General features: G+C 39.0%; 1 protein-coding gene across 3 annotated transcripts in view; it reads right to left on the bottom strand.

Moving 5' to 3' along the window:
• The window catches only part of TTC1 (tetratricopeptide repeat domain 1), a 45,723-nt gene extending 26,082 nt beyond the window's left edge, over nt 1-19,641 (bottom strand). The window contains exons 1-2 of one of the 3 annotated variants that reach the window (XM_040443720.1): nt 19,579-19,641; nt 17,594-17,958 (exon numbers count right to left, since the gene is read on the bottom strand). In XM_040443720.1, the coding sequence (XP_040299654.1) occupies nt 17,594-17,926 (333 nt within the window). In that variant the 5' untranslated portion in view covers nt 17,927-17,958; nt 19,579-19,641. Of the gene's footprint in view, nt 1-17,593; nt 17,959-19,552 lie in introns of those variants that run through there. The other 2 variants (XM_040443712.1, XM_040443703.1) reach the window with 2 other exon arrangements.
• Nucleotides 19,642-27,230: the final 7,589 nt, after the last annotated feature.

Below are 27,230 nucleotides of genomic sequence, written 5' to 3'. Positions count from 1 at the left end.
GATGGCCAGCCTGAGCAGGCAGTCTGGGAAAAGCTCACAGTGTCTTTTTTCAAACTATATTTTTTTACTTGAGTGTAGCTAACACACAATGTTACATTAAGTTTCAGGTGTGCAACATAGTGATTCCACAAGTTTAAACATTATGCTATGCTCAGTGTCTCTGTAACCAGGACTAAAGGTTGAACTGGCAGAGGGAAGAGATCCAGATCATATTTCTGAAGCCAATTATTCAAAGGAAGGCATTTTATTTTTTCAGCTGACAAATCACAACTCAGTGACCCATTAAGTAGTAAACACTGGAAAAGAGCTGCTGTTTCCACAGATTGTGTAAATTGAGGATTAATGCAATTATCACTATCATGCTGAATATCTCCTTGGAAACAGCTAAAAATAGTACATTTAGGAGAAAGCTGCACTACTCCCAGCTGTGCCAAGGGACTATCTTGATCCCAGTACAAAGACTAGGGTTTATGCTGCTGCCAGAACATTCTCTTTCTCCAAAAGATGGCACGCATACTGTGTAATATTACTGGAATCCAAGCACAGATTGTATCATGAGTCTTATTTAGCATACTAAATGCCAAGAACATACACATATAAATGAGCTGGTGGTGTTGACATTCAGCAGCATTATCAGGTTCAAATTGTTCCAGGTTCTGGTATAACATATAATGTGGTTAGGAGCCCTGTCATATGTCTCTACAATGTCCTTTTTTTTTTTTTTTTTTTTTTTTTTTTTGAGAGAGAGACAGACAGACAGCAAGACAAACAGACAGAATCCAAAGCAGGTTCCCAGCTCTGAACTATCAGTGCAGAGCCCAAAGCGGAGGGGCTCGAACTCACAAAATGTGAGATCACCACCTAACTGAAGTTGGACGCTTAACTTAACTGAACCACCCAGGGGTCCCTTAAAGTAAACTTTATATTCAATGTGGGGCTTACATTCACGACCCCAGAGATCAAGAGTCGCATACTCTACTGACTGAGCCAGCCAGGTAGGTGCCCTTCCACAAGGTCTTTTAACACATTCCAGAGGCTTCACAGAGAAATAATCTGCTCTAGAATTTTATTTCCATAACAATGGAAACCAAAGAAATTTTACAGAGCTCTTTACTCAGTACTCCTCCCCATCATGGAAAACTCAGGAAGAAACAGTGACATTATTCTGCATTGTAAATCATCACAGGAGCTGTCAAGGAAAACCCCAAAGAGATAATGCTCGTGATGAATGGAGTTTATTTCAGCAGTTATTACCCCAACTGCAAACTTTTCAGCCTGGTGTTCAAAATTTAATATAACTTGTATCAGGATATAGCACGTTACTTCTTAAAATCTGCAGTCACATACATTAGCTCATTTGCTTTTTGCAGGGCAATTCTCAGATGTGAGCATGAAAGTATTAAATGACCCATTTTACAGGTAAGAAAATCAAGATCAGATATCTCTTGGTTTTCTATTTTTTTAAAACTACATCAAACTTGTATTCCCATCTACTCCACCTTACCTCTCATTACCACCCAACACAAGTCCTTCCTTTAGACAGTCTGATCTCTTCACTGTCTCTCAACACCTACCACGCTTATCTTTTATCCTTCATTCCATTCCTTTGTATATGCATCCCCACCTTGGAATGCACTTGTTTCTCTTCCGTATTTTCTTCCCAACTGTTTTCCCAAAAACAAAATTTTCCGGGTTTTCAAAGTCACACAAACCATATGTCCTCCCCAGAGCCACCTTTCGCTTCCTTCCCTGCGTGACCTTTCTGTGAATGCACTGTACCTTGTCACCTCTAATTTGGTATATATTACATAACTATATAATTATAACTATATAATACATATGTGTACAAACACTGCAGAATGTTTGGAATGTTACTTAATGCTTCAATGGGTAATACAACATTGTGCAGCCTTCAGACCAAGGCAAGAGGGGCCCCTGTCCAGGCCCTTGGCTGATTGCACCTTTCCTCCCAAGGGGCTCCAGGATTTAGACCAGGCTCCTAAATCTCCCAGCTCACTTCCAGGGGTTCCTATGGGTGGACTTTGCTGCCAGTGCATACCGTGTTCCAGATATGATACTTTGTACTACGCCTGCTCCAGCCTTGGAATCAGCCATTTTTCCAAGGAGTCCTGGATCCTTTTGATGGGGAATGGTATTTAGAAACCAAGATCTGGATGCTAGTACGTTCCCTGCTACTAGCAAGTCATTGTTTTTAGGTCCTCTCAGTAAGAAATCCAGGAGATACAACTTTAAAAAATAAAAAAACAAAAATGCCACAAGTCAAAGAATACATAAACATGAAATCTTGTATGCAGTCAGACAAGTGAACACCACCAGATTCTTCCTCACTTTCTCCCACACTGAAAACTCTGGTTCCCAGTAACAGCAATATATTTACTCATTTGCTCTATCCTAAAATTAACAGAAAAGTTCTGAAGTTACTATATGAATATCAGTACCTATGATGAACCTACTATGTAAAGTTCAAGATTTCATTGTAGTTCTTTAAAACAATTTTTTAAATTTATTTTTTATCTTAGAGAGAGAAAGAAAGCTGGGCTGACCTGAAAATTCCCTAAAATTGTAATACACTTCTAAATCCACACACACATCAGTAGGTGGAAGCCTTGTTGGTTTGAGCTGTTTGAACATAATCTCTGACCAGTTATCGGCTGACCACTAAGCTGTATAGAAACAAGAGCAACCCCAAGAAAGCCATACTTAAAAATATCAGCAATAGGGGCACCTGGGTGGCGCAGTCGGTTAAGCGTCCGACTTCAGCCAGGTCACGATCTCGCGGTCCGTGAGTTCGAGCCCCGCGCCAGGCTCTGGGCTGATGGCTCGGAGCCTGGAGCCTGTTTCGGATTCTGTGTCTCCCTCTCTCTCTGCCCCTCCCCCGTTCATGCTCTGTCTCTCTCTGTCCCAAAAATAAATAAAAACGTTGAAAAAAAATTAAAAAAAAATATATCAGCAAGAAAAGGACAAAAACAAAACCCAGCTGAGCAGAGCTGTCAGTGGCCACACAGACACCAGGAGAAACGGACTGTACAGCTTGAGACTAGGTAAAAAGCAACAGTTGCAAAAAAGCAACAGGAAAAATAATGCAAGCAGGGAAGGTGGTGGTAGAGGACAGAATCCAGAGCTGTTACATCCCTACTTAAAACGTCCAGTTTTAACAAAAAATTGTAAGGTATACAAAGAGACAGAAAAATTTGACCCACAACCAGGAAAAACAAAACGAAACAAAAAGAGCAGTAAACAGAAATATCTGAATATCACCGATTTTAGATCTAGCAAAGATTTGAAAGCAGCTATAAACATGTTCAAAGAACTAAAGAAAATTGTGTTTAAAGACTTAAATGAAAGCATGACAATGATTAAAAAAAGAGAACCATTAGCACAAAAACAGACACATAGACCAATGGAATAGAATAGAAACCCCAGAACTAGACCCACAAACGTATGGCCAACTCATCTTTGACAAAGCAGGAAAGAACATCCAATGGAAAAAAGACAGTCTCTTTAACAAATGGTGCTGGGGGAACTGGACAGCAACATGCAGAAGGTTGAAACTAGACCACTTTCTCACACCATTCACAAAAACAAACTCAAAATGGATAAAGGACCTGAATGTGAGACAGGAAACCATCAAAACCCTAGAGGAGAAAGCAGGAAAAGACCTCTCTGACCTCAGCCATAGCAATTTCTTACTTGACACATCCCCAAAGGCAAGGGAATTAAAAGCAAAAATGAATTACTGGGACCTTATGAAGATAAAAAGCTTCTGCACAGCAAAGGAAACAACCAACAAAACTAAAAGGCAACCAACGGAATGGGAAAAGATATTTGCAAATGACATACAGGACAAAGGGCTAGTATCCAAAATCTATAAAGAGCTCACCAAACTCCACACTCGAAAAACAAATAACCCAGTGAAGAAATGGGCAGAAAACATGAATAGACACTTCTCTAAAGAAGACATCCATATGGCCAACAGGCACATGAAAAGATGCTCAACGTCGCTCCTCATCAGGGAAATACAAATCAAAACCACACTCAGATATCACCTCACGCCAGGCAGTGGCCAAAATGAACAAATCAGGGGACTATAGATGCTGGAGAGGATGTGGAGAAACAGGAACCCTCTTGCACTGTTGGTGGGAATGCAAACTGGTGCAGCTGCTCTGGAAAACAGTGTGGAGGTTCCTCAAAAAATTAAAAATAGATCTACCCTATGACCCAGCAATAGCACTGCTAGGAATTTACCCAAGGGATACAGGAGTACTGATGCATAGGGGCACTTGTACCCCAATGTTTATAGCAGCACTCTCAACAATAGCCAAACTATGGAAAGAGCCTAAATGTTCATCAACTGATGAATGGATAAAGAAATTGTGGTTTATATACACAATGGAGTACTACGTGGCAATGAGAAAGCATGAAGTATGGCCCTTTGTAGCAACGTGGATGGAACTGGAAAGTGTGATGCTAAGAGAAATAAGCAATACAGAGAAAGACAGACACCATATGTTTTCACTCTTATGTGGATCCTGAGAAACTTAACAGAAACCCATGGGGGAGGGGAAGGAAAAAAAAAAAAAAAGAGGTTAGAGTGGGAGAGAGCCAAAGCATAAGAGACTCTTAAAAACTGAGAACAAACTGAGGGTTGATGGGGGGTGGGAGGGACAGGAGGGTGGGTGATAGGTATTGAGGAAGGCACCTTTTGGGATGAGCACTGGGTGTTGTATGGAAACCAATTTGACAATAAATTTCATATATTTAAAATAAAATAATAAAATAAAATAAAATATAAAAAAAATAAAAAAAGAGAACCATGAAAAAAGGACAAAAATTATTTAAAAGGAAAAAGTTGAAAAGTCCAATAACTGAAATGAAAAATTCATAGAAAGGAGATTTGAACTGGCATGAAAATTAAATAAAATTCAAGGTAGAGCAATAGACACCCAATCTGAAGAACTGAGAGCAGAAAAAAGATGGTGAAAAATGAAGAGCCCTCACAATACACGTGTTGAGAGTCCCAGGAAGGGGACAGAAGAAATAGTTGAAGAAATAATGGCTGAAATCTTCAAAATGTTGATGAAAAATGTTAATCTAAAGATCCAAGCAGCTCAATGAACCCCAAGTACATAGATCCGTATCTAGAACCACTAGAGTCAAAATGTTGAAAGACAAAGAGAAAATCTGAACGAACAGAAGGAAAACAACTTATCAGGTTCAGAACAACAACAGTATTATTATCTGATTTCTCGCCAAAGAAATCAGTGTGATGACATACTCAAAATGTTGAAAGAAAAAAACTGTCAACCAAGAATTAGATATGCAGCAAGACCATACCTCAAAATGAAGGCAAAATAAAGACATTCACAGATAAAGACAGAAATAGTGCTACCAAACCTCCCTTACAAGACATACTAAAGGAAATCCTTTGGACTGGAAGGAAATGATACCAGACGGTAACTCAAATCGACATGGAGAAATGAAAAGCTTTAGAAATGGTTCTATAGGGAGACCTGGGTGGCTGGCTCAGTCAGTTAAGCTTCCAACTTTGGCTCAGGTCATGATCTCACAGTCTGTGAGTTCGAACCCCACGTTGGGCTCTGTGCTGACAGTTCACAGCCTGGAGCTTGCTTTGGATTCTGTTCTGTGTCTCCCTCTCTCTCTGCCCCTCCCCTGCTCGTGCTCTCTCTCAAAAATAAGCGTTAAAAAAATTTAGAAATGGTTCTATAAATACATTATTTTCTCGATTTCTTTAAAAGACAAAAAAGACTAATTACAATACTTTGTGGATGAGTTTACAACATATAATTGATATAATGTATATGACAATGGTGGCACCAAGGAAGAAGAAACAGTTATCCTGAAGCAAAATTTCTATATTTTACTGGAATTACAAAGTATTAAACTAAACTAGACTCTAATAGGATGCATAATATAAATCTATACAGCAACCACTAAATAAATTTAGCTAAGAAACAGTTTAAATATTAGAAATATTACAACGGTACACTAAAAAATTATCTAACATAAAAGGCACTAATTTTAATTTTTAAAAATTAAATTTAAATTTTAACATATTTTTAATCCCCTTGCTATCAAGAATTACGACACTTGTAAAGAGGATGACAGTGCTTTAGAACATGTCATCCAGTCCCAGAGAACTCACTTCGAGTTGTTTTGAGAACTATGTTAAAAATAAACCTTTACTGGGCACCTAGGTGGCTTGATTCTGGATCAGGCCACGATGTCATGGTTCATGAGTTTGGGCCCAGTGACAGGTTCTACACTGACAGCAGGAGTCAGCTTGGGAGTTCTCTCTCTCCTCTCTCTGCCCCTCCCCCTGCTCATAGGCATGTGCTCTCTTTCAAAATAAACAAACATTAAAAATAAATAAATAAACAAACAAACAAACAATAAACCTTTACCTCACTGAATCAGGGACTCGCACCACAGATCTTCAGTTGTTTTTCTATAGGTAACCCAAGGCCATTTTCCACTGAATTAGCAAAATGAGTTCTTTGCAGACAGACTAATTCAGTTTGCAAATGTTTAAAATCTATTCTTTGCCTTCACAAATATAGGTATGCTAGGATCTTATTTTATTCTATTTTCCAGGGAACAATGTTCTTGGATTATAGGGTAAAAGAATTTCACAGAATAGAGAGAACTGTATTTTCTTAAAGACAAAACAACTTTGAAGTATTATATTGCAAAACACAATCCCAACAAACATTCTATACTTTTAAACGAATCAATTATCTAGTTATTTCTTATTTTTTGAGGTGGGGAGGAGCAGAGGGAGAAGGAGAGAGAGAATCTTAAGCAGGCTCCACGCCCATCACGGAGCCCGACACAGGGCTCGATCTCATGATCATGAGATCATGACCTGAGCCAAAAATCAAGTCAGACAGTTCACAGACTGAGCCACCCAGGTGCTGCTCTGCAGTTATTTTTAAATTTCATCACGACTGAGGGGCGCCCGGGTGGCTCAGTCCATGAAGCATCTGACTTCAGCTCAGGTCATGATCTCATGGTTTGTGGGTTCGAGCCCCGCGTCGGGCTCTGGGCTGACAGCCAAGAGCCTGGAGCCTGCTTTGGATTCTGTGTCTCCCTCTCTCTCTACCACTCCCCTGCTCTCTCTCTCCCAAAAATAAATAAACATTAAAAAATTAAAAAAAAAAATTTCATTGCTACTGAGATCTTTCAACGGTGATCTAACCCATGTCTAAATGTGGTTACTTTGATTAATGATACCACTATAAACTAAGTTAGGTTTTAACTGATAATTTAACAGGTGGAAGGTGAGCATTTGGAAAAAAAAATACAAACTCAGTCTGAGTTGATATTAAAATTTAATCAAATCATTGAGGCAAGAGTAGACTTTTTTTTTTTTAAATTTTTTTCAACGTTTATTTATTTTTGGGACAGAGAGAGACAGAGCATGAACGGGGGAGGGGCAGAGAGAGAGGGAGACACAGAATTGGAAACAGGCTCCAGGCTCTGAGCCATCAGCCCAGAGCCTGACGCGGGGCTCGAACTCACGGACCGCGAGATCGTGACCTGGCTGAAGTCGGACACTCAACCGACTGCGCCACCCAGGCGCCCCAAGAGTAGACTTTTAAAAATGGTGCTAGGACAACTTGGTAGTCATTTGGAAAAAGACAAAACTAGAATATATGTTGCATCTTACACAAGAGCAAACTCCAAGTAGACTGGAGATCTAAATATAAAAAGTGAAACCATATAAGTATTGGAAGAAGATACAGGTGAATTCCTCTTTAATCTCATTGTGAGGAATAGCTTTCCAACTGTAACTCAAATCCTAGAGAATTTAAGTTGATACAACTTTAATTTTGGTGTAAACTGGCAAATGTCAGAAGGTGCTCCTTAATTACCTTATTAATCATGAAATAACCACCTTTTCAGTGCTAGCTAGGAATATTCCCTATTCTTAAGATCAGTGAATACAAAAGAAACAATTTGGAGCTTATATATACTCCTTCTATCAAATGATAAAAAACTTGCAATACATTTAAAAAATTCATTTAACGATCCTGCAAAGATCATAGATTTAACAGATAACAAGGAGAAAATCAAGAGATTCACACCAGCAGGTTAATTTCCATATTGTAAATCTATCAGCAGGTCTCTGCTTCCCCCTGCAGTTTTGTAAAGTAATTGCTATAAAATAAACTTTTAAGTCAAGCACTGTGTTCAAAGATCACATAATGGTCAAAGAGAAGGTTAAAAAAGCCACACACTTACTAAAGGGTTGGAAAATGGCACAAGTACCATTGCTGCTTCAGTCTTATCTAGGTGGGGTGGAACAACTACACACTGAAAGGACTGGAGACACCCATCCTACAAATGATCCTGAAGGGAATTACTTTATCATTAAAAAGAAAGACCAGCTTCAGTTTTGTTTTCTTTGAAATCAGACATCATTTGCTTCACACATACAGACATATTTGTTTTTTCCACAAGTTACTTTTAGAAGTCTTCTAGGGAGTCTGGAGGGAGGTTCTCTGGATTTGAGCTGTAGTGAGAATCTGACCTCTCACTAAGTCTTATCTTTCTCAGGATAGATGACTGACCTATAAGGAACTAATCTTGGAAATATTTCCTTGTTTCTTAGTTCAGAAAGTTCTATTTCCCAAAATTCAATTTAATAGAAATAAATTTCCTTATTTTAGTACTGTTTAAATTCAGCCCAACAAACCTTTTATAGAACCTGAGCAAAGAGGAAGATAAAAGAAAAACATCCCATGAGTCAACTCTTCTGATATGAGATGCAGTCAGTATACTGGTTATACTTGCGTTTTGGAAGCTTGGTCGTATTTGTTAATCTGGCTTTCTGTCTCCCAAAGAGTGACCACAGTTCTACCTATAACAAAATGACCTGGAGATGTTTGTTAAAGCAGATTCCTGGCTGCCACCTCACAAGTCTGTGCTATCACACACTTCTCAGGGCTTTGCATGATTAAAGATTTCCTGTGACTCTTAGGCACTATACAGTTTGAGAACCATTGATCTACATAAAGTGATCTTCCTTAATAAACATAAGGAACGCTGAATGCCACTTTAACTGTTTCATCAGCAAACAATCTAAAATTATCCCACTAACTTCCCAATGTTTTGGGAGTAAAAATTTTGGAAAAGTTATTTCCCCTGACTTAAACTCAGGATCAGAAATCTAAGGTCTTTCCAATTCTTAAATTCTAGGATTTTGTTTAATCATTTGTTAACAGTGTTCGTTAAATCCAATACTAGTAAACTTTAAGAAATTAATAAATATGGCAACCTTAATTCAAAAGGATGCCCATTAAAAAGGAAAAAACAAATCAGAAAGAGTTTTGTCATAAGGTTAACAGAATATGCAGGCCACTATAGAAAAGTTACTGAAAACTTTCTGGAAGCAACCAGAAGAATGTTCCCTGCAAACAGGCCCACTGCTACAGCACCATTGATAACAATTATGAAAATAATGCAATGAGAAGGCAGAAACATGGAAATCAAAAGGATTAAGTACTGTGAGATTAAGGAAAAATGAGAGGGAAATAACTGATGAAGAACTTCTGTTCCAAACAATACTTCAATAATGGTCTCTGGCTAGAGATAAAGTCTTGAAGGAAAGAATAATCCTTTATGTCTTCAGAGCCTAAGGAAAATGTTTTAAAATCCCAGAAATCTTGGGGTGCCTGGGTGGCTCAGTCGGTTAAGCACCCGACTCTTGGTTTCAGCTCAGGTCAAGATCTCATGGTTCCTGAGTTCAAGCCCCATGTCAGGCAGCATGGAGCCTGCTTCGTATTCTCTCTCTGACCCACCCCCATCCCCCAAGAGCTCTCTCGCTCACTCTCTTTCTCTTCCTCTCAAAATACACTTTAAAATCCCAGAAATCTTGTGCTCTGAGTCCACATTTACCAAACACAGACTTCTGTACTTAAATGGATCTATGGGTGTACCTATTTACAAACGAATACCATGGGCAAACAACTGGTAGGAGGGAGCCAACCCATTAAAGTAACTACCTCTGCACTTTGGCTTACAAATAAACTTTTCATTTATAGCAAGAATTACATCACTAGAGCCCTAATGAACTCTAAGTCCCTTCATCTTCTCCATATTTGTAAATGGAATCACCATCCACCCAGTAGCTGAAGCTAAGAAATCATGCTGTATACTACTTTGCCCCATTGCATGGAACATTTCCCTCTCTGATTGTCACACATTTGACTTTTTCCCTCCAAGTCTTTGCTGATCTACAACCTCTCCAGAGAAGGCTTTTCCTGACCAGCCAATCTAAAGTGGTCCTCCCCATCCTTCCAACCCCACCCCTACATCACTTCATCTTAAAAATTTTTTATACCTCCCACCTAGCATATAGCAGCTAGGAGAGAAGATAAACCCTCTCATCCTGTTTACCACTGTATCCCTAAGGGCTTCAAACAATTCGTGGCATGTGGAAGAAATCCAAGTATTTCTGGAATAAATAAATGAATGAGATAAACTCTCTGTAACTCATAAGATCAATTACTGACCTTCACGGGAGAGATAATCATAGTATTTATTCAACAGCTATTGAGTGAAGGAAGATGATGTGCAAGGCCTTAAGACAGTGGTCTTCAAACTTCAGTGAGCGCATAAGAATTATCTAGGGAATTTACATACGACTAAACTCCACTGGGACAAGTAGCCCATAAAAGGTGATTTTCTCACAGGATCAGCCCTATGCAGTATGTTCTATAGGTTCTGATACTATAAAGCATCTTTGTATCATAATATCATAGCAACAATTCTCATCTGCTACCAGATTTGTCCTTTACATCAGCCACACCTTTGAGAAGCACTTATTTGCTTCACAGTTCCAGTACATCTCAAATGTGTGCTAAAACCCCATTCCTCTGGATAGTCATGTCAACATTTAGGTTTTCACAAATACTTAAGATATACTGCTGACACACACACACACACACACACACACAGTGCTTTCCTTAAAAGATTTTGCCTGTTTTTAAAAATCTTAGCTGCCTTCTTCCTCCATTACTCTTGCTTTTGTTTTTGCCTCCTCTCCCTCCCCTTCTCCATTACTGATTTAGGAGTTCTGCTGAGAACTGGAACTCCAATGGAGCCTGGATTATCTTCTCAGCCAAAGGGCAAGTCAAGTCAGCTTGAATAACAGGCTTTAGCTATTGATACTTGATTCTACCTGAAGAGAAACATACACAGATCCTATAATAGCATTTCTTTCCAAATCCTCAAAGGTCAGCTTTCTGTGCTCTGGTAAAAAGTCCATGCTGGTGGTAAAGAATCAATTTTTATTTATATTCTCAAAATGGAATTACTTGTGTTGTTGATTATAAATGTGATGTGCACTTACGTATAAAAAAAAAAAGTAGAGAATAAAACAGGTGAAGGGGATTAAGAGGTTCAAACTTCCAGTTATAAAATAAGTCACAGGGATGAAAAGCACAGCATAGGGAATACAGTCAATAATACCGTAATAACTTTGTATGCTGACAGACTTACTGGTAAGCACTACCATGGCAAGAACTGAGTAATGTGTGGAACTGTTAAATCACTATGTTGTCCACCTAAACCTAATAGAACTCTGTATGTCAACTATACTTCAAAAAAGTATATTAAACATAAATGAAAATTTCCCAATAATCACACCCTGTATCTTTCCAAACTTTCACGTCTGAACACATTTTTACACAGGTTTTTAACTCAAAAGGAATCATCATGGACTATTCTATAACCTGCTGTAGAGGGAAAACACCTCTTGCGTGTCTCCTCTCCTGCCAACACACCGAACACTTCTGTGACCAGACGTGTGGGAGTTTCCCCTGCACTAACAACTCCAACTCTACAGCAGACACCAGATGCTGCCCTGCGTTTTCACTCACTTTGGACACACTCCACCTGGAGATGCATCAGATCCCACAAATTAAGGACTTGCTCCCAACCCCACCCCTACTTCAGATGCCAACTGCCAGTCAAGGTTGTCACCTCTGCTTTTGACCCTTGGGCTATAAACTGGAAGTTCCCATGACTTCCTCCTCAGCTGCAATTAATTTGCTAAAGAGACTCCCAGAACTCAAGAAAACAGTTCACTTACTAGATTACTGTTTTATTCTAAAGACTGTAACTCTGGGGCCCCTGGGTGGCTCAGTCGGTTAAGCGTCCAACTTCGGCTCAGGTCATGATCTCACGGCTCGTGAGTTCAAGCCCCACGTCGGTCTCTGTGCTGACAGCTCACAGCCTGGAGCCTGCTTTGAATTCTGTGTCTCCCTCCTCTCTCTGCCCCTCCCCTGCTCATGCTCTGTCTCTCTCCCCTTCAAAAATAAATAAACATTAAAAAAAATTAAAAAAAAAAAAAGACTAACTCTGGGCACAGGCAGACAGAAGAGACGGTATGCAGGAAGGGGCACTGAGCTTCCATGCTGAGTATGTCACCCTCCTTGCACCTCTACATGTTCACCCAATTCAGAAGCTCTCTGAACCCTTTTGTTTAAATTTTTTTTTTCATTGAGTACTTTTGTTTTATTCAAATGCCAAAACATAAGTTTCAAGTACAAATCGTAGTTATACTCAGTTTGTTTATTTATTTTTTAATGTTATTTATTTTTGACAGAGTGAGAAACAGAGCATGAGCGGGGGAGGGACAGAGAGAGAGGGAGACAGAATCTGAAGCAGGCTCCAAGCTCTGAGCTGTCAGCACAGACCCCGACGTGGGGCTCAAACTCACAGACTGCGAGATCATGACCTGAGCCGAAGTTGGATGCTCAACCGACTGAGCCATCCAGGTGCCCCATCAGTTTGTTTGATTTAAAAACATCGATTATGCTATGTTAACAACTTCCAAAACCAAATGGAAGTTGTTGTGACTAAAACATCTCCTAGTGCCTTTCTGGAGGATTACCCTTAATATATTTAGTAGCTACTCCAATTTTCACTCCACAAAAAGGAAAATGATGATGCTATAAGAAAAAGATAGTGAACAGTTATAATATGAAAGACTTCCTGAGAAAAACTTTAACCAGTGCTAGACAGACTAAGAAGGATACCTGTTTCTGTTCCATATTATAGCAAACAGGTTTAAACATTCTGCAAAAGTGCATTTCTGGTCCTACCCAGCCATAAATAGATTATCTCATATCTCTTATTACATCATAGAAAGCCCAACTTTTCATCAATAGGATTTAGAATTTGCTAATTGCTTGAGGTTCTTTTCCTAAGAAAAAGGGGGTAAGAAGAAAACTCAAGTGTCTATGAACCAAATAACGAAAATAAATATTTAAATGTACTCTGATTTAAATACTTTCAAATGAGGTTGAACTGAGTGAACAGCATAGAAATTTGTATCATCATTAAGCTTAAGAGATACCCAAATATATTAATATTTATAAAATCAAATGAAGTAACTTCCATTATTAAGTCCCTCCAAATTTCCCCCACTGTTTAGTTTTGTTATATAATGAAGGTTAGTAACTTATATTTTAGTGTGAACACATTCATTTCTGCTGACAGCAAAACATAGATTTTCTTTAATGTTCTATGAAGACAAGAATTAGATACCTAGGATCAAAGAACAAAACAAAACAGGAGCCCTTGGGTGGCTCAGTCAGTTAGGCGTCTGACTTCAGCTCAGGTCATGATCTTATGGTTTGGGGATTTGAGCCCTGTGCCGGGCTCTGTGCTGACAGCTCTGAGCCTGGAGTCTGCTTCGGATTCCGTGTGTCCCTCCCTCTCTGCCCTCCCCTGCTTGTGCAGTCTTTCTCAAAAGTATAAACATTAAAAAAAAAAAAAAAAAAAAAAAAAAAAGAACAAAACTAGCTGAGTACTTTGGTAAGTGCACAATATTAGGGTATTTTATTTAGTTTAGCACATGGCTGTTACTATGACTGATACTGCATGCTACTTTTAGAATTAGATGGTCTTTTCCTGAAGATTTAAGGCAGACTTCAATTCTATCTGCACACTCATAGTACTAAAATGGATTTTTTAATTTTTAAAAAATATTTACTTTTGAGAGACAGAGAGAGAGGATGACAGAGGTTAGAGAGAGAGGGAGACACAGAACTCGAAGTGGGCTCCAGGCTTTGCAATGTCAGCACAGAGCCCGACGCAGGGCTCGAACTCACAACCTGTGAGATCATGACCTGAGCGCTTAACTGAGCCACCCAGGTGCCCCTGGGGTTTTAATGTAGGTTTCAGTACATAAGCACCACTGGTCAAATCATTGGTCACTAGTGATTAACTCAACCTCCAGCCTCTGTCCCCTCCCCAGAGGTGGGGCTGAAAGCTCCAAACTCTGACAACCAGACCTCATTCTTGAGGTGATTTTTGGAAAGCTCCTATGTGTGTGGTTGAAAGGGGCTGGTTATAAATAACAAAACACACCCTTATTTCTTATTAGGAAATTCCAAGGGTTTAGGAACTCTGCTAGGAACTGGGACAAACCCAAGTACATAATTGTTATTATAAGCCATATTATCACACCTGCTTAATTCAATTAACAGGTATTTTTTCCACATCAATATTAAGATTTATCTTTCTTTTTAATGACTGCATTACATGCTACTGCATAAAAATGGCAAAACTGTTTAAAGTAATACCCTCTGTTGAACATCATTTCTAATGTTCAAAATTATGAATGATGTTGTGACACATCTTTATGTATACATCTGTACACATCTCTAATAACTTCCTTAAAATAAATGACTAAAAATTGTAAAATTCAGTTCCTCATCTCTACTAGCCACATTTCAAATGCTCCACAGCTGATGACTATTAAAATGTGGTTGATCATGGCCAGTAGCTACCATACTGAACAGAGTATACATAGAACATTCCCATCATTGCAAAAGGTTCTATTGATAGCCTTAGTCTAAAGAAATATTCATATTAAAAATGTGATACCTATATCCCACAGAAATGACATAGCACTTTAAACTCCCAAAATTAGCACAAGCACTCTTTATGTCCTCTCATTGCTGACATCAGATAAATCGAGACGTAATGTTTTAATCTGCACTTAAACACTATTAGTGAGGCTAAAAATCTGTTCACATTTTTTGGCAATTTGTGTTTATTTTGTTGTCGTTGAATTATCTCAACTCTATTTTAAAAGAATCAAGTTTAAAGGTATCCTGTTCCTAGTGACCTATAAAAGCAAACCATGTGTGCAGTGAAGAGAGATTTCTTCATCTGTTTTGCTGGTTTCCTAATAATTTCATAAAGATATTTATCAAAACACCAGAAAAATACCCAAGAGAGTAGTACCACAATTAGGTAAAGGTAGTCTGCACTCTTGGAGGTTGTTTCCTTAGTGGAATTAATGGTTTACATTTCTATAAAATAACAATGGCTATCACCACAGCATGTTGTTTCTAAGAGATATTGTTACAAATTTTCAAATTAAGCTACAAAAACATACAAGTTGATACACAAATATAAAATACAAAATGTTTATATCTGAAAAGTGATTATATTTACACAAAAGTCTAGAATAGGAAAAAACCAACCTATGGAATAGGAACCAGAGCAGTGGGTCCCTGGGTTGGTGGGGGTGCAGGGACAGAATGAGTGGTGATGCACACAATGGGAGTTTCTAGAATGATGGTTATGTTCTGGATCCTAATAAGTGTGTGAGTTACACAGGTGCATACAGTTGTCAAGACTCACTGAACTGTACACAGAATGTAAACAGTTTCACTATATGTAAGTTATATCTTAACTTTTAAAAGGAAGAAAAAAGTTTAAAAGTCATTGTGCCATTTAGAATATTCAACTTAGAGGCAATAAAAGTAATTGTTTTAAATATTTATAGAACTTAAAATGTGATTCCTGGCCAGGAGACACAAAGTTTTACTAAATTGGGAATGGGAGGCAGAGTATGTAACATCTCGAGTCAAATCACACAACTGTCAAACCAATGGCACAGTAGAAAATTCACCATCAGGGTAAAACACATTAAGGTATCAGAAAGGCATTGCTAACATTTTAACACAGACATTTAATCAATGCTTCTAAAAAGCCTGCACCTGTGATATGAATCAAACACTTTCTGGAAAATCATTTCCCTAATTATTGAACAGTATGTGATTTAATTTTCCGAGCCATTTCTGCTGAGGTAGTTTATGAAATTGGTTCATTTTGCCCTTTGTCCTTCTCTTCTATGCCATTGTTATTTTATCCTATCACACTAGCACAAAAGCTAACACATGCATGTTAAAACTAATAGACTTGGGGTGTGTGGGTGGCTCAGGCAGTTAAGCGTCCGACTCCTGATTTTGGCTCAGGTCACAATCTCACGGTTGTGGGATGGAACCCCATATCAGGCTCTGACAGCATGGAGCCTGCTTAAGATTCTCTCTGCCCTTTTCCCCACTTGCATGGGTGTGCACATACTCTCTCTCAAAAAATAAAATAAAATAAAATAAAACCAATAGACTTAATAATGAAAAATGCCCAAGGAGAGACAAGATGCTCCATGTCACATTACTTCCCAATTCCCACCATTACAGTGCACATTCAGAATCCCTGCCCATTACCAATGTATCATAACCTGTTCAGTGAGTGAGTTGTTCAGAAGCCTAAGCTACAAATCTCATTCAAGTTCCTTGCAGACAAGGAACTCAGATATTATGGTAACTCTTCAGATGACCTCAATTAGGAGATGAGAAGGAAAAGGATATGTGGAGGATACCAAGACTTCTGTCTCCAAAAGTGAAGGCTTGCCCAGTTAAGGATGTGGCCCAGGGCAAAGAAGCAGGAAAATGTACATTGTATTAGTGTATTTGCTTTGTAGAAAGACAGCTGTTTTTGTTATTAAATGCTACATTATACTTTGGAATCAGACCTGGGTTTGAGAATCAGTTCTGCCATTTATTACATGTGTGATCTTGGGCAAGTTACTAAGTTCTGTTCTCTTATGGGAAATGCTAACAGTACATGTTTCATAGGTGTGTTGTAAAGATGACATGAAAACACAACTTTCTAAGTTTAGTGGCTGGCAAATTATAGGTGCTTAACAAATGATAACTACTATCATATACAACTCTATTTCTCAAGAATGTTAGGTAAACAATACAGGGCCGAGTCACTGCCCTCTGCAACCAAACCACCACCAGAATATTCAGGCAGTTATTTTTTTTTTTTTTTTTTTTTTTTTTGCTATCAAGGGATTAATACAAATAAGCAGCATACCATAATTCTAAAGTCTAACCAAAAAACGTCCCTTACAGGAATTTCAGCAGCCAACCACCAAAAAGGCCATTTTAAAAAAAAAGCTAAAAGGTATATACAGATGTTATAATATTATATGAGGCAAACAGAAGAACTCAAAGTTGACCAAAAAAAAAAAAAAAAAGGAAAAAAAAAGGAAATCTGTTAAGCAGACACACTCCGTGCTACTGATTTACTCAGCTCCGTCACTACTAAAGCAATAAGGACACATATGGGCAAGTAACTCTTTCAGCACAGATGACCCAATCTGTGATACAGTATCAAACACATTTATTCATTTTAAAAAGCAGTTTATCGTGGCAAATAGTGCACAATAAATATTTACCTGTTTCTCTTCATCTGGCATGTTTTTTTCCAGTTCTATTAGGTATTCTTCATCTAGTTCAGAGGAATTCACATTATCATCAGGTTTGTTCTCAACCCTGTCCACTCCTGGCTCCTCCTTTTCAAATGAGGTGCTAGGGTCATGAAAACACTCCTCTTCTCCCTGGTCCTCCTGGGGATGGGCTTCAACATCCTTGAGCAACTTGCTCTGGAAATGGTGATCTTTGGTATTAGAAACTGGAGGGCTAGCACACTCTGCTTCCTGGGGATCTGTAACTTTCAAACCATTGAAAAGATCCTCTGGAACCCTACAGTTTTCTGACTTCTCCCCCATGCTGGATCAGTGAGGAAGGTGAAGCTGAAGTTCTGGGAAAAGAGAAAATATGTTAGGTAATGGTGCTTATACAGGTATCCACCACTTTCCAAAAGCCTGCCTTATGCCACTTCGCTTTTAACATTAGCATGGTACATTAGCATGGCAATAGCTCTTTTCGTAAAAGTGAAAATCCCCTTCATATTTCTTTTAGTGAAAACATGTAAATATTAATGCAGGTCTTTGTAAAAGCAAACTGGTATAACTCGACCTTTTGGAAAGCAGGGGGTGGTGGGTGTGTGGATAATCTTTATTTTATGCCATTTTGGCTCAGGAAAGGTTTGATAAACGCTCAACTTTTGAGACAGCAGGGGAAACCCGTATTAAAAAAAGATCCTACCTATTCCACCTAAACAAATTTATACATCAAAACCCCAAAACACACCTTAACTTCCTTTCATTGAAATTATTATAAAGAAAAATTTGGTTATAAACCCATAAATAATGCCAAACATCATTTTAACTGACACCGCTTTCAGAACTTCATATAAGCAACAAAAGAGAACGATTTTAATGTGACTCTTCCTTTTTCCACTGCTCAAATTTTGTCAGGGTTGTAAAAAAATAGGCATAAGCTAAAACAAAAGTAAGAAAAATGAAACGCCCCTAACCTTTATTCAGAACGAATAGCCAGGTCGTAAAAAAATAAAATAAAATAAAATAAAATAAAAAAAAATACGGGCCCTTCCAGCACCACGATACGAAGCTCAAGAATAAGTATCTGACGGTGCTTAAAACGCAATCAGTGCCGGGGCGCCTGGGTGGCGCAGTCGGTTAAGCGTCCGACTTCAGCCAGGTCACGATCTCGCGGTCCGTGAGTTCGAGCCCCGCGTCAGGCTCTGGGCTGATGGCTCAGAGCCTGGAGCCTGTTTCCGATTCTGTCTCCCTCTCTCTCTGCCCCTCCCCCGTTCATGCTCTGTCTCTCTCTGTCCCAAAAATAAATAAATGTTGAAAAATGCAATCAGTGCCAAAACAGCGATTGTCAAATTCACCCAAGTGCGCGCTGTAGAGCCCACGCAGGTTATAGTGTAAAGGAAATCGTGGCGCAGCTGGCCCTAATCAGGACTCAGGCACGAAAAGAGTGGTTTCGTGGTTCTCAACCTTGGCTAAACACAATAATACTTGGGACGCTTTAGCAAGTACTGCTACCCAGATCTTATCCTCCACAGATTCTGATTTTGGCGTCTGGCGTAGGCCCAGGATACTCGTATTTAAAAAAAAAAAAAAAAGGCATCCCAGGTGATTCTATTGTACAGCCAATTGAGAACCACTGCTGTATAAGCTGAGTCACACCGTCAGCAGCTCCACCCCTCACCCCTCTGGTCACAGCAAAATCACGCCAACGCCCCTTGTGTCGCGACAAGGGCCCGAATTCGTCCCAGCTCGTCCCAAGAAAACTTCAAAAAACAAGACCTTAATACTAAGACTTAGCCTCCACACACAGTTTTGTTTCCCCTGCTTCCAGGTCTAGTGGAAGAATGCAGGAGTTTGAGTCCCCGGGGTTAAGAAGAGGCCACCCTACGCTTCCCAACAGTTTGTTCTCTGAGTCCCCCACGCCTTAAGCGGACGGCCCCAGGTGGCACTCACAGCTCCCCAGCTCCTCTCGTCCTCACCTTCCCAGCCTCTAAAATCTTCTATTTCCGTTCAGCCAAGTGCACTTCCGTCGGCGCCAACCAATGGCATCACTGTTAGCAAAGCATCCTGGGAAATGTAGTGGCACCCTCAGGGAGAAAGCACGTCGCTGTCGCGGTGTGTGACGCCATTGTACGGACTGAAATGCAAGTGGGAAGTTACCATCTTGGGTTACCGCGAGAGCCGCATTACTCAGCACCTGCGGCAAAAAGGTCGTCTCCAAGCTGTTCCATTTACTCCGTCACTCTGACCTCTTATGCTAACAATGTATAAAGGAATCCTGAAGCATAAACCCTGTCCAAAATAAAATTTTCTCTCCAATGATTCTCAAAGTGTGCCTTTCAAGGGGTCCATTGCTAGATCAAAACAGTTTTCATAATAACACTAAATTTGCCTTTCCCACCCTTCTTTCATGAATATACAGTGTTTTCCAGAGGCTGTGTCATGTGATCGCGCAACGGCTTGAATGCAGAAGGAGCTCTGAGAATCCAGTAGTCTTCTGTTAAGCAAGAGACTTGCATAAATAAAACAATGCCACTCTTCACTATAGCATTTTTTGTTTTGGAAAATATAATGATTTATAACAAGATAATTTATGTTGGCATATAATAGGTGTATTGTTATCTTAAATTAACAAATATTAAATATTTTTCAGTTCTAATTTCTAGTATAGTAAATATTGGTAAGTATAAGCCACATAAAAGCTTTTTGTGGTCCTCATTAATATGGAGTGTTAAAGGGGTCCTGGAATCAATGGGAACTGTTGTCCAATGCATTCTTTCAAGAAATGTTTACTAAATGTTTATTAGACCCCACACATTATGCTGGGAATACAGAATTGAAACATCCTTCAAGGTAGCCAAATAGGTAATCAGTAATAACAACAGAGATTACTTAGTTTTCTTTAACTCACAGAACCTATTGCAGAGATAGCTGGGAGGGACTTTATCAGGAAGGATATCTAACCTGTTTTTTGAATTTGTTTCTAAATGAAGTTATGCATACCCTCGTATTTTTGTGTACATCAAAAGCTTTAATATACAAAAACCATTAAAAATAGGATTTTTAGAATTCTATTTTAGAATAGAATAGACAATTTTAGAATTGTCCAGAATTTTGGAAACCTTTTAATATTAAAAAAATTTTTTAATATGGCAGGAACTAAAAAACTGTTCGGTAGTTAGGCCTTTTATGACCTTTAAGAAGTCTTGTTAGGTGCAAAGAGATACAAACTTCCAGTTATAAAATAAATAAGTCACAGATATGAAGGGTACAGCATAGGGAATATACTTAATAATATTGCAATAATTTTATCTGGTAACAGTGACTACAGTTATGTAAGCATTGAGTAATGTACAGAATTGTCGAATCATTATGCTGTACACCTGAAACTAATATGACATTGTATGTCAACTATACTTCAATAATAATAAAAAAAATAAGTCCTGTTAATTAAATTCTGGTGTAATTGAAAAGCTATGAATTTTGAAGCAAAATAAGTAAATACATAAAATAAACTTGAGTTACAATATCAGCTCTTTTACTTTACTAGCTGTCCAACTTTGAATTATAATTCTAGTAACTAACATTTATTATGTGTTTATTAAGTGTCACATGCTGTGAAAAATGCTTTAGGTGGATTATTTCATTATTTGAATTCTAATTTGGCTCTGCCATTTGACTAGCTGTATGACTTTGCTGCAAATTACTTAATGCCTCTAAACTTTCTATTTTTGGGGCGCCTGTGTGGCGCAGTCAGTTAAGAGTCCGACTTCAGCCAGGTCAGGATCTCGCGGTCCGTGAGTTTGAGCCCCGCGTCGGGCTCTGGGCTGATGGCTCAGAGCCTGGAGCCTGTTTCCGATTCTGTGTCTCCCTCTCTCTTTGCCTCTCGCCTGTTCATGCTCTGTCTCTCTCTGTCCCAAAAATATATAAACGTTGAAAAAAAATTTTTTTAAACTTTCTATTTTTTAATGTTTATTTATTTTTGAGAGAAAGTGCAGCGCGAGCGGGGTAGAGGCAGAGGGAAAAGACAGAGGATCCTAAGCAGGGCTCGAACTCAAGAATGGAGAGATCATGACCTGAGCCGAAGATGGATACTTAACTGACTGAGCCACCCAGGAGCCCCAAATGCTTCTTCTAAACTTTAGTATATGAATTTTCCCTCAAATATAAAAATTGGGTTGGGTAACAATGATACCTCACCATTAAGTTTTGGGAGAAAGAAATGATGAAATCTCGGAGAACAGGGCTTGACACACACATAGTGTTTAATGAGTGTTAGAGACAATAATATTATGTGACCAGCCTTGTGACTGTAGCTGGTTACAGGAAACCTAATAAGACACTGTCCCTGCCCTTCCCATTCCCAAGACTGCATAGGCTAGTCGGGGAAGGGGAGACTGGAAATAAGATAAAAGCACTACTGAGCCTGAAGGAAGATGCAATCCACTCTTTTTTTTTTTTTTTTTTTTAATGTTTATTTTTTTGAGAGAGCCAGCAACAGAGCATGTGCAGGGGAGGGGCAGAGAGAGAAGGAGACACAGAATTCGAAGCAGGCTCCAGGCTCTGAGCTGTCATCATGGAGCCGGATATGGGGCTTGAACCCATGAACCATGAGATCATGACCTGAGATGAAGTTGGATACTTACCTGACTGAGCCCCCCAGGTGCCCCTCTTTTTTTTTTTTTTTTTTTTTTTTAAACCAAGGGCCAACACCCAATTGGCTCACTTTAGTAATTCTTCACTAATAAGATATTTGAGTTATGCTGTTGAAAGAGTAATAGTTAATTAAAAGGAAAAAAAAAACAGGAAATGCTGAAGGACATCATAAAAATATCATGACTATTTTTGGAAACGACAAGTAGCTGGATGTTGCTATAGAGTACAAAGCAAGAAACAAATTTTTACAAATGGAAGCCTACTAATTAGATCCTGGAACTGTGGAAATTTTGTCTTTGTGCTCACAGCCACTATTATAAAAGGAAAAGAAATGTTTTTCATTGAGAAGTCCGTTCTGTTATTATTTTCCTGAGGCAGAGACCATGTCTGTCTTGTTGTCAGTTGTAAGGGATCAGTGAACATCCTGTTATCACATGGGTGAATGGTTCTCTTCCAAAAACTTGTGGATAACTAACTTGGATGTAATCAAAAAATAAGTAATTAAAAAAAAGAATTTATGGCTAAAACAATGCATAACCTGGTGCTCTGATGAGTTGTATAAAGAGATTTTGAGACTTCTGGAATTATCTTATAGGATTATTGTAAGAATTAAATGGTCATGTCTTATCTAAAACACAAGTGAAGTGCTCAATATAGAAAAAAATACTTTAATTGTAACAGCCCTTAACATAGTAAGTGCTCAATAAACATTTGCCGTTATTGTAATCATTATTATTAATGATGTTCTCACAGTATTATCAATACTATGATCAATTACTAATAGTACTTGATTTTTACTAGGGTTACTCATGATCATCAATATTAATAGTGATAATATTTATGAAGCTTTCATTAACACTCCCCAGACAGAGGATTGAGCCCCTAAGTTTGTTGAAAGAATGGAAGCTGAACATGAATGAATGAATGAATGAATGAATGAGTGAATGAATAATGAATGAATGCTAGGCATCATAGTAGACCCTGTGGCATGTACATAATGAATCAGGAGAATAGCAAAGGAGCCATTTTCTCTTTCCTTTTCTTTCTGGGGGAGCAGCTGGGTGATTTCTTGGTGGCATGGAATGATACAAGAGAAGGAGTCTTATGCTCAAGGTGATCTTTTGGGTCACTGGCATGACAATAGGATTGCTGTTGAGTATGGTGGAAGAGTGTGGGCTCTGGAGTCAGACTTCCTTGGTCTGAATCTCTCTGCCCAGCCTCTCAGCATCTGTGTGATCTGATGTTAGACAAGTCACTGAACCTTGATACCTACCTCATAAGGTTTCATGAAGCTTAAATAAAATAAACCTAAAGCACTTCCTACAGACTTTCATACAAACTTTAACATAAATTGCTTTGTGGAGAATCTTCAGGAAGAGATGGGAATCACTTCTGCCTCCCCTGATGACTTATTATGTATGCGCTGTGCTAAACTTTTGGGAGGCTCTGTGCATCTACCCTCCCTGGAGCTAGATATTTATGCTATATTGACTCAGTTTTTTTCTGTGCCCAGAGCGAATATATTCATACTATGGGGCTTACTGAGCCCAGCTTTGAAGATAAAGCTTCCTGCTCTGGGATCTTCTAAGTCCTGAGCTCTATTCTCCACATTTCCCCAGAGTTGGGGTGCATGAACTTGCCAAAGTAAGGTCCAACATCCAGGAATAGCCAGGGATGCCACAAGAATTCCTTGAGGATGAGATATATCACATAAAATACAAAATTAAGATGTAGATCTTAGGGGCGCTTGGGTGGCGCAGTCGGTTGAGCGTCCGACGTCAGCCAGGTCACGATCTCGCGGTCCGTGAGTTCGAGCCCCGCGTCAGGCTCTGGGCTGATGGCTCGGAGCCTGGAGCCTGTTTCCGATTCTGTGTCTCCCTCTCTCTCTGCCCCTCGCCCGTTCATGCTCTCTCTCTGTCCCAAAAATAAATAAACGTTGAAAAAAAAATTTAAAAAAAGATGTAGATCTTATAGTTCTATAGTGTTTCCAAAAGGTGCTATTGCTTTTTATTTTTTCCTAGTTCCAATCTTCAAATTGAGATTTCCGATAGGAGACATAACCAAAAGCTAACATTCTGTGCATTTAAATTCCTGGATTTCTGTTTTCCCTTAGATCAGCATGTCTAATAGTGATAAAATGTGACTGCCACATATGTAACTTTAAATTTTCTAGTAGCAGCATTAAAAACAGTAAAAGAGGTGAAATTAATTTAAGCAATATTTTCTTTAACAAAATGTGTCCAAAATATTCTCATTTGAGCATGTAACTAATATACAAATTAAGAGAATACTATACATTCTTTTTTTCATACTAAGTCTTTGGGATCATATATATATTTCACTGTTAGGGCACATCTCAATTTAGACATTAAGTTTTCATTGAAAATACCTGAATCTGTACTCAGATTTCATAAAAATTATGGTTAAATAGATACATACATCTAAATTTTTTCAAAAACACTTCCCAATGACTGAATTAGATATTAATTTTTAAAATTCCTCCTATTAAAATAAAATGAGATATTTAAGTCCATGATTGCACTAGCCACATTTCAAATGCTCAATAGCCACATGAGGTTAGTGTCTACTGTATGAGGCTTAAACTGTCTAGAACACCAGCCAACTAACTTTCGTAAAGAACTTATATGTGTCATGGTTGTGCTCATTATTTTACATTTGTAATTGTAGGTAATCCTTGCAATGATCTTGGCCTCCCTTTGCTGTTGTTTCTTATAATTCCTTCATTGCTTCACCATGCAGTAGCCAGACTCATCTTTAAAAACATGAATCCTGTCCAAGACTTTTAAAAAAATGTTTATTTATTTTTGAGAGAGAGAGAGAGAGAGCGAGAAACACAAGCAGGGGAGGGTCAGAGAGAAAGAGACGCACACAGAATCCAAAGCAGGCTCCAGGCTCTGAGCTGTCAGTGCAGAGCCCAATGCTGGGTTTGAACTCACGAACTGTGAGATCATGACCTGAGCTGAAGTCGGACACTTAACCAACTGAGCCACTCAGGTGCCCTGAATCCTGTACAAGTCTTAACCATTTTCATTGACTTCCCACTCTGATTAGAATAAAAGCCAAAATTCCTTATCATGACTCATAAGGCCCATGAGATCTGGTCTCTACTCATCTCGCTGACCTCCCCTTGCACCACGTTCCCTTTTGGATACAATATTACTTTCTGTTCTGAAACACAACAGTATTTGCCCCACCTCCAGACCTTTGTACTCAATGTTCCCTCTGCCTGAAGACATTAAGAGTGCTTCCTATGCTTTGCACAATTCTCATTCTTCTGGTCTTGCCTTAATATCACTTATGTATTTCACTCTAATACTTCACCCTGTACATTTCCTTTAGATCATTTAATAACATTGTAATGATCTTGAGTACTTACTTGAGTATTATGACTCCCTTTATGGCTGTAACAGTCACAAGAGATTTGTCTTTTTTTGCTGTGAAATTCCTAGAGCCTAGCACAGAGCCTGGCACTCAATAGACAATCAAATATTGTATAAATGGATTACATTGGTAAGTATTATTATTACAAATAAGACTGAGGCTCAAAGAGGTTAAAATTTTTCCCCAAGGTCACCCAGCTAGTAGAACAGAACAAGGACATAAGGCTAGGTCTAACCACAAAGTGTATGTTTTTCTAAAGAACAAAAGGAGTGGGCAGATATAGTAACCTTAAATGCAAAAATGAGTGGTTTTGAAGGTGATTTATATCTATAAAAATATATGTGGATATACACTTGGCAGGAAAACTCAGAAGTTTTTTTAGTGGCAAGCAAATGGCTCAGAGCCTGGTTAAAGATGAGGCCTTTAATGCTTGTGATGGATGGATGAAGGTCCCATATAAAATGGAGACTGAATATCTTGGGTGAGTCATCCAGAAAACCGCCAAGGCAAGCATCCCACACCCACTTGCCTGACTGTCCAACCTCCTTATGCCTACAGCCTTGATCATTTGGATGAAGAAAGGGTATTTGTGCCCCAACTACAAATGGAATGACTGACCTAGCACATTTTTCCCCTGGGACTCATCAGCTGGACCAAATAATTTATTCTGAGTTAGCAACCACACTTCCAACCTCACTTTGCTATATTAAATGTCAATGTCCATCTTAAAGCATAAAGCATTGTGTTCATGCTGTACAAACCTTTGCAAGTTCAGAGGGCCAAATTTGGTCCAGCAGGTGGCAAGGACAGGTGTCAGAAGGAAGAAGAAGGACGTTTGTGGAGTGCCAGCTGGGTGTCAAGCACTGTGCTGAACATTTTCATCTGTCACTGAATCCTCCCAGGCTCCCTTTGAAGGAGAAAGAAACCTTTGCACTCCGGAAAGCAGACTGTTCCTTTATCATCCTCTGCTCAGGTCAAAGTAGAAACAGTGGATATTTGGACAGCTAAATAGTGTACAAATTCCTCAGCAAGAAGCTCTATCCCAGGATGCAGATCTCCGCTTGTGAGGCCCCTACTCTGGGGCTCACATTTTAAAGAGGATGCCTCTAACTTCCTCTTCTCCCTCCAGTTATTCTCTCACAGCACTCCATTTCACAGTGGAGTGAAATTCACGTTAAAAAATTATTTTTAAGGGGCGCCTGGGTGGCTCAGTAGGTTAAGCGTCTGACTTCGGCTCAGGTCATGATCTCACGGTCCATGAGTTTGAGCCCTGCATCGGGCTCTGTGCTGACAGCTCAGAGTCTGGAGTCTGCTTTGGATTCTGTGTCTCCCTCTCTCTCTGACCCTCCCTCGTTCATGCTCTGTCTCACTCTGTCTCAAAAATAAATAAACATTAAACAAATATTTTCAAGTATTTTAATTACCTCTTTTTCCCCCCCCCCCCTTTTTCTAGAGAGGATGTATAGCAGAGTTTTAGAGCAGGAGTTGGCAAACTTTTTCTGTAAATGGCCAGGGAGTAAATATTTTAGACCCTCTGGGTCATACGGTCTCTGCTGCAACTGCTGGACTACTG

This window comes from Herpailurus yagouaroundi, unplaced genomic scaffold (genome assembly GCF_014898765.1).
Source record: "Herpailurus yagouaroundi ecotype Mexico unplaced genomic scaffold, PumYag 29, whole genome shotgun sequence".
Taxonomy (NCBI): Eukaryota; Metazoa; Chordata; class Mammalia; order Carnivora; family Felidae; genus Herpailurus; species Herpailurus yagouaroundi.
Note: the sequence above shows the minus strand (reverse complement) of the source record. Positions and strands in the feature narration are given on the sequence as shown.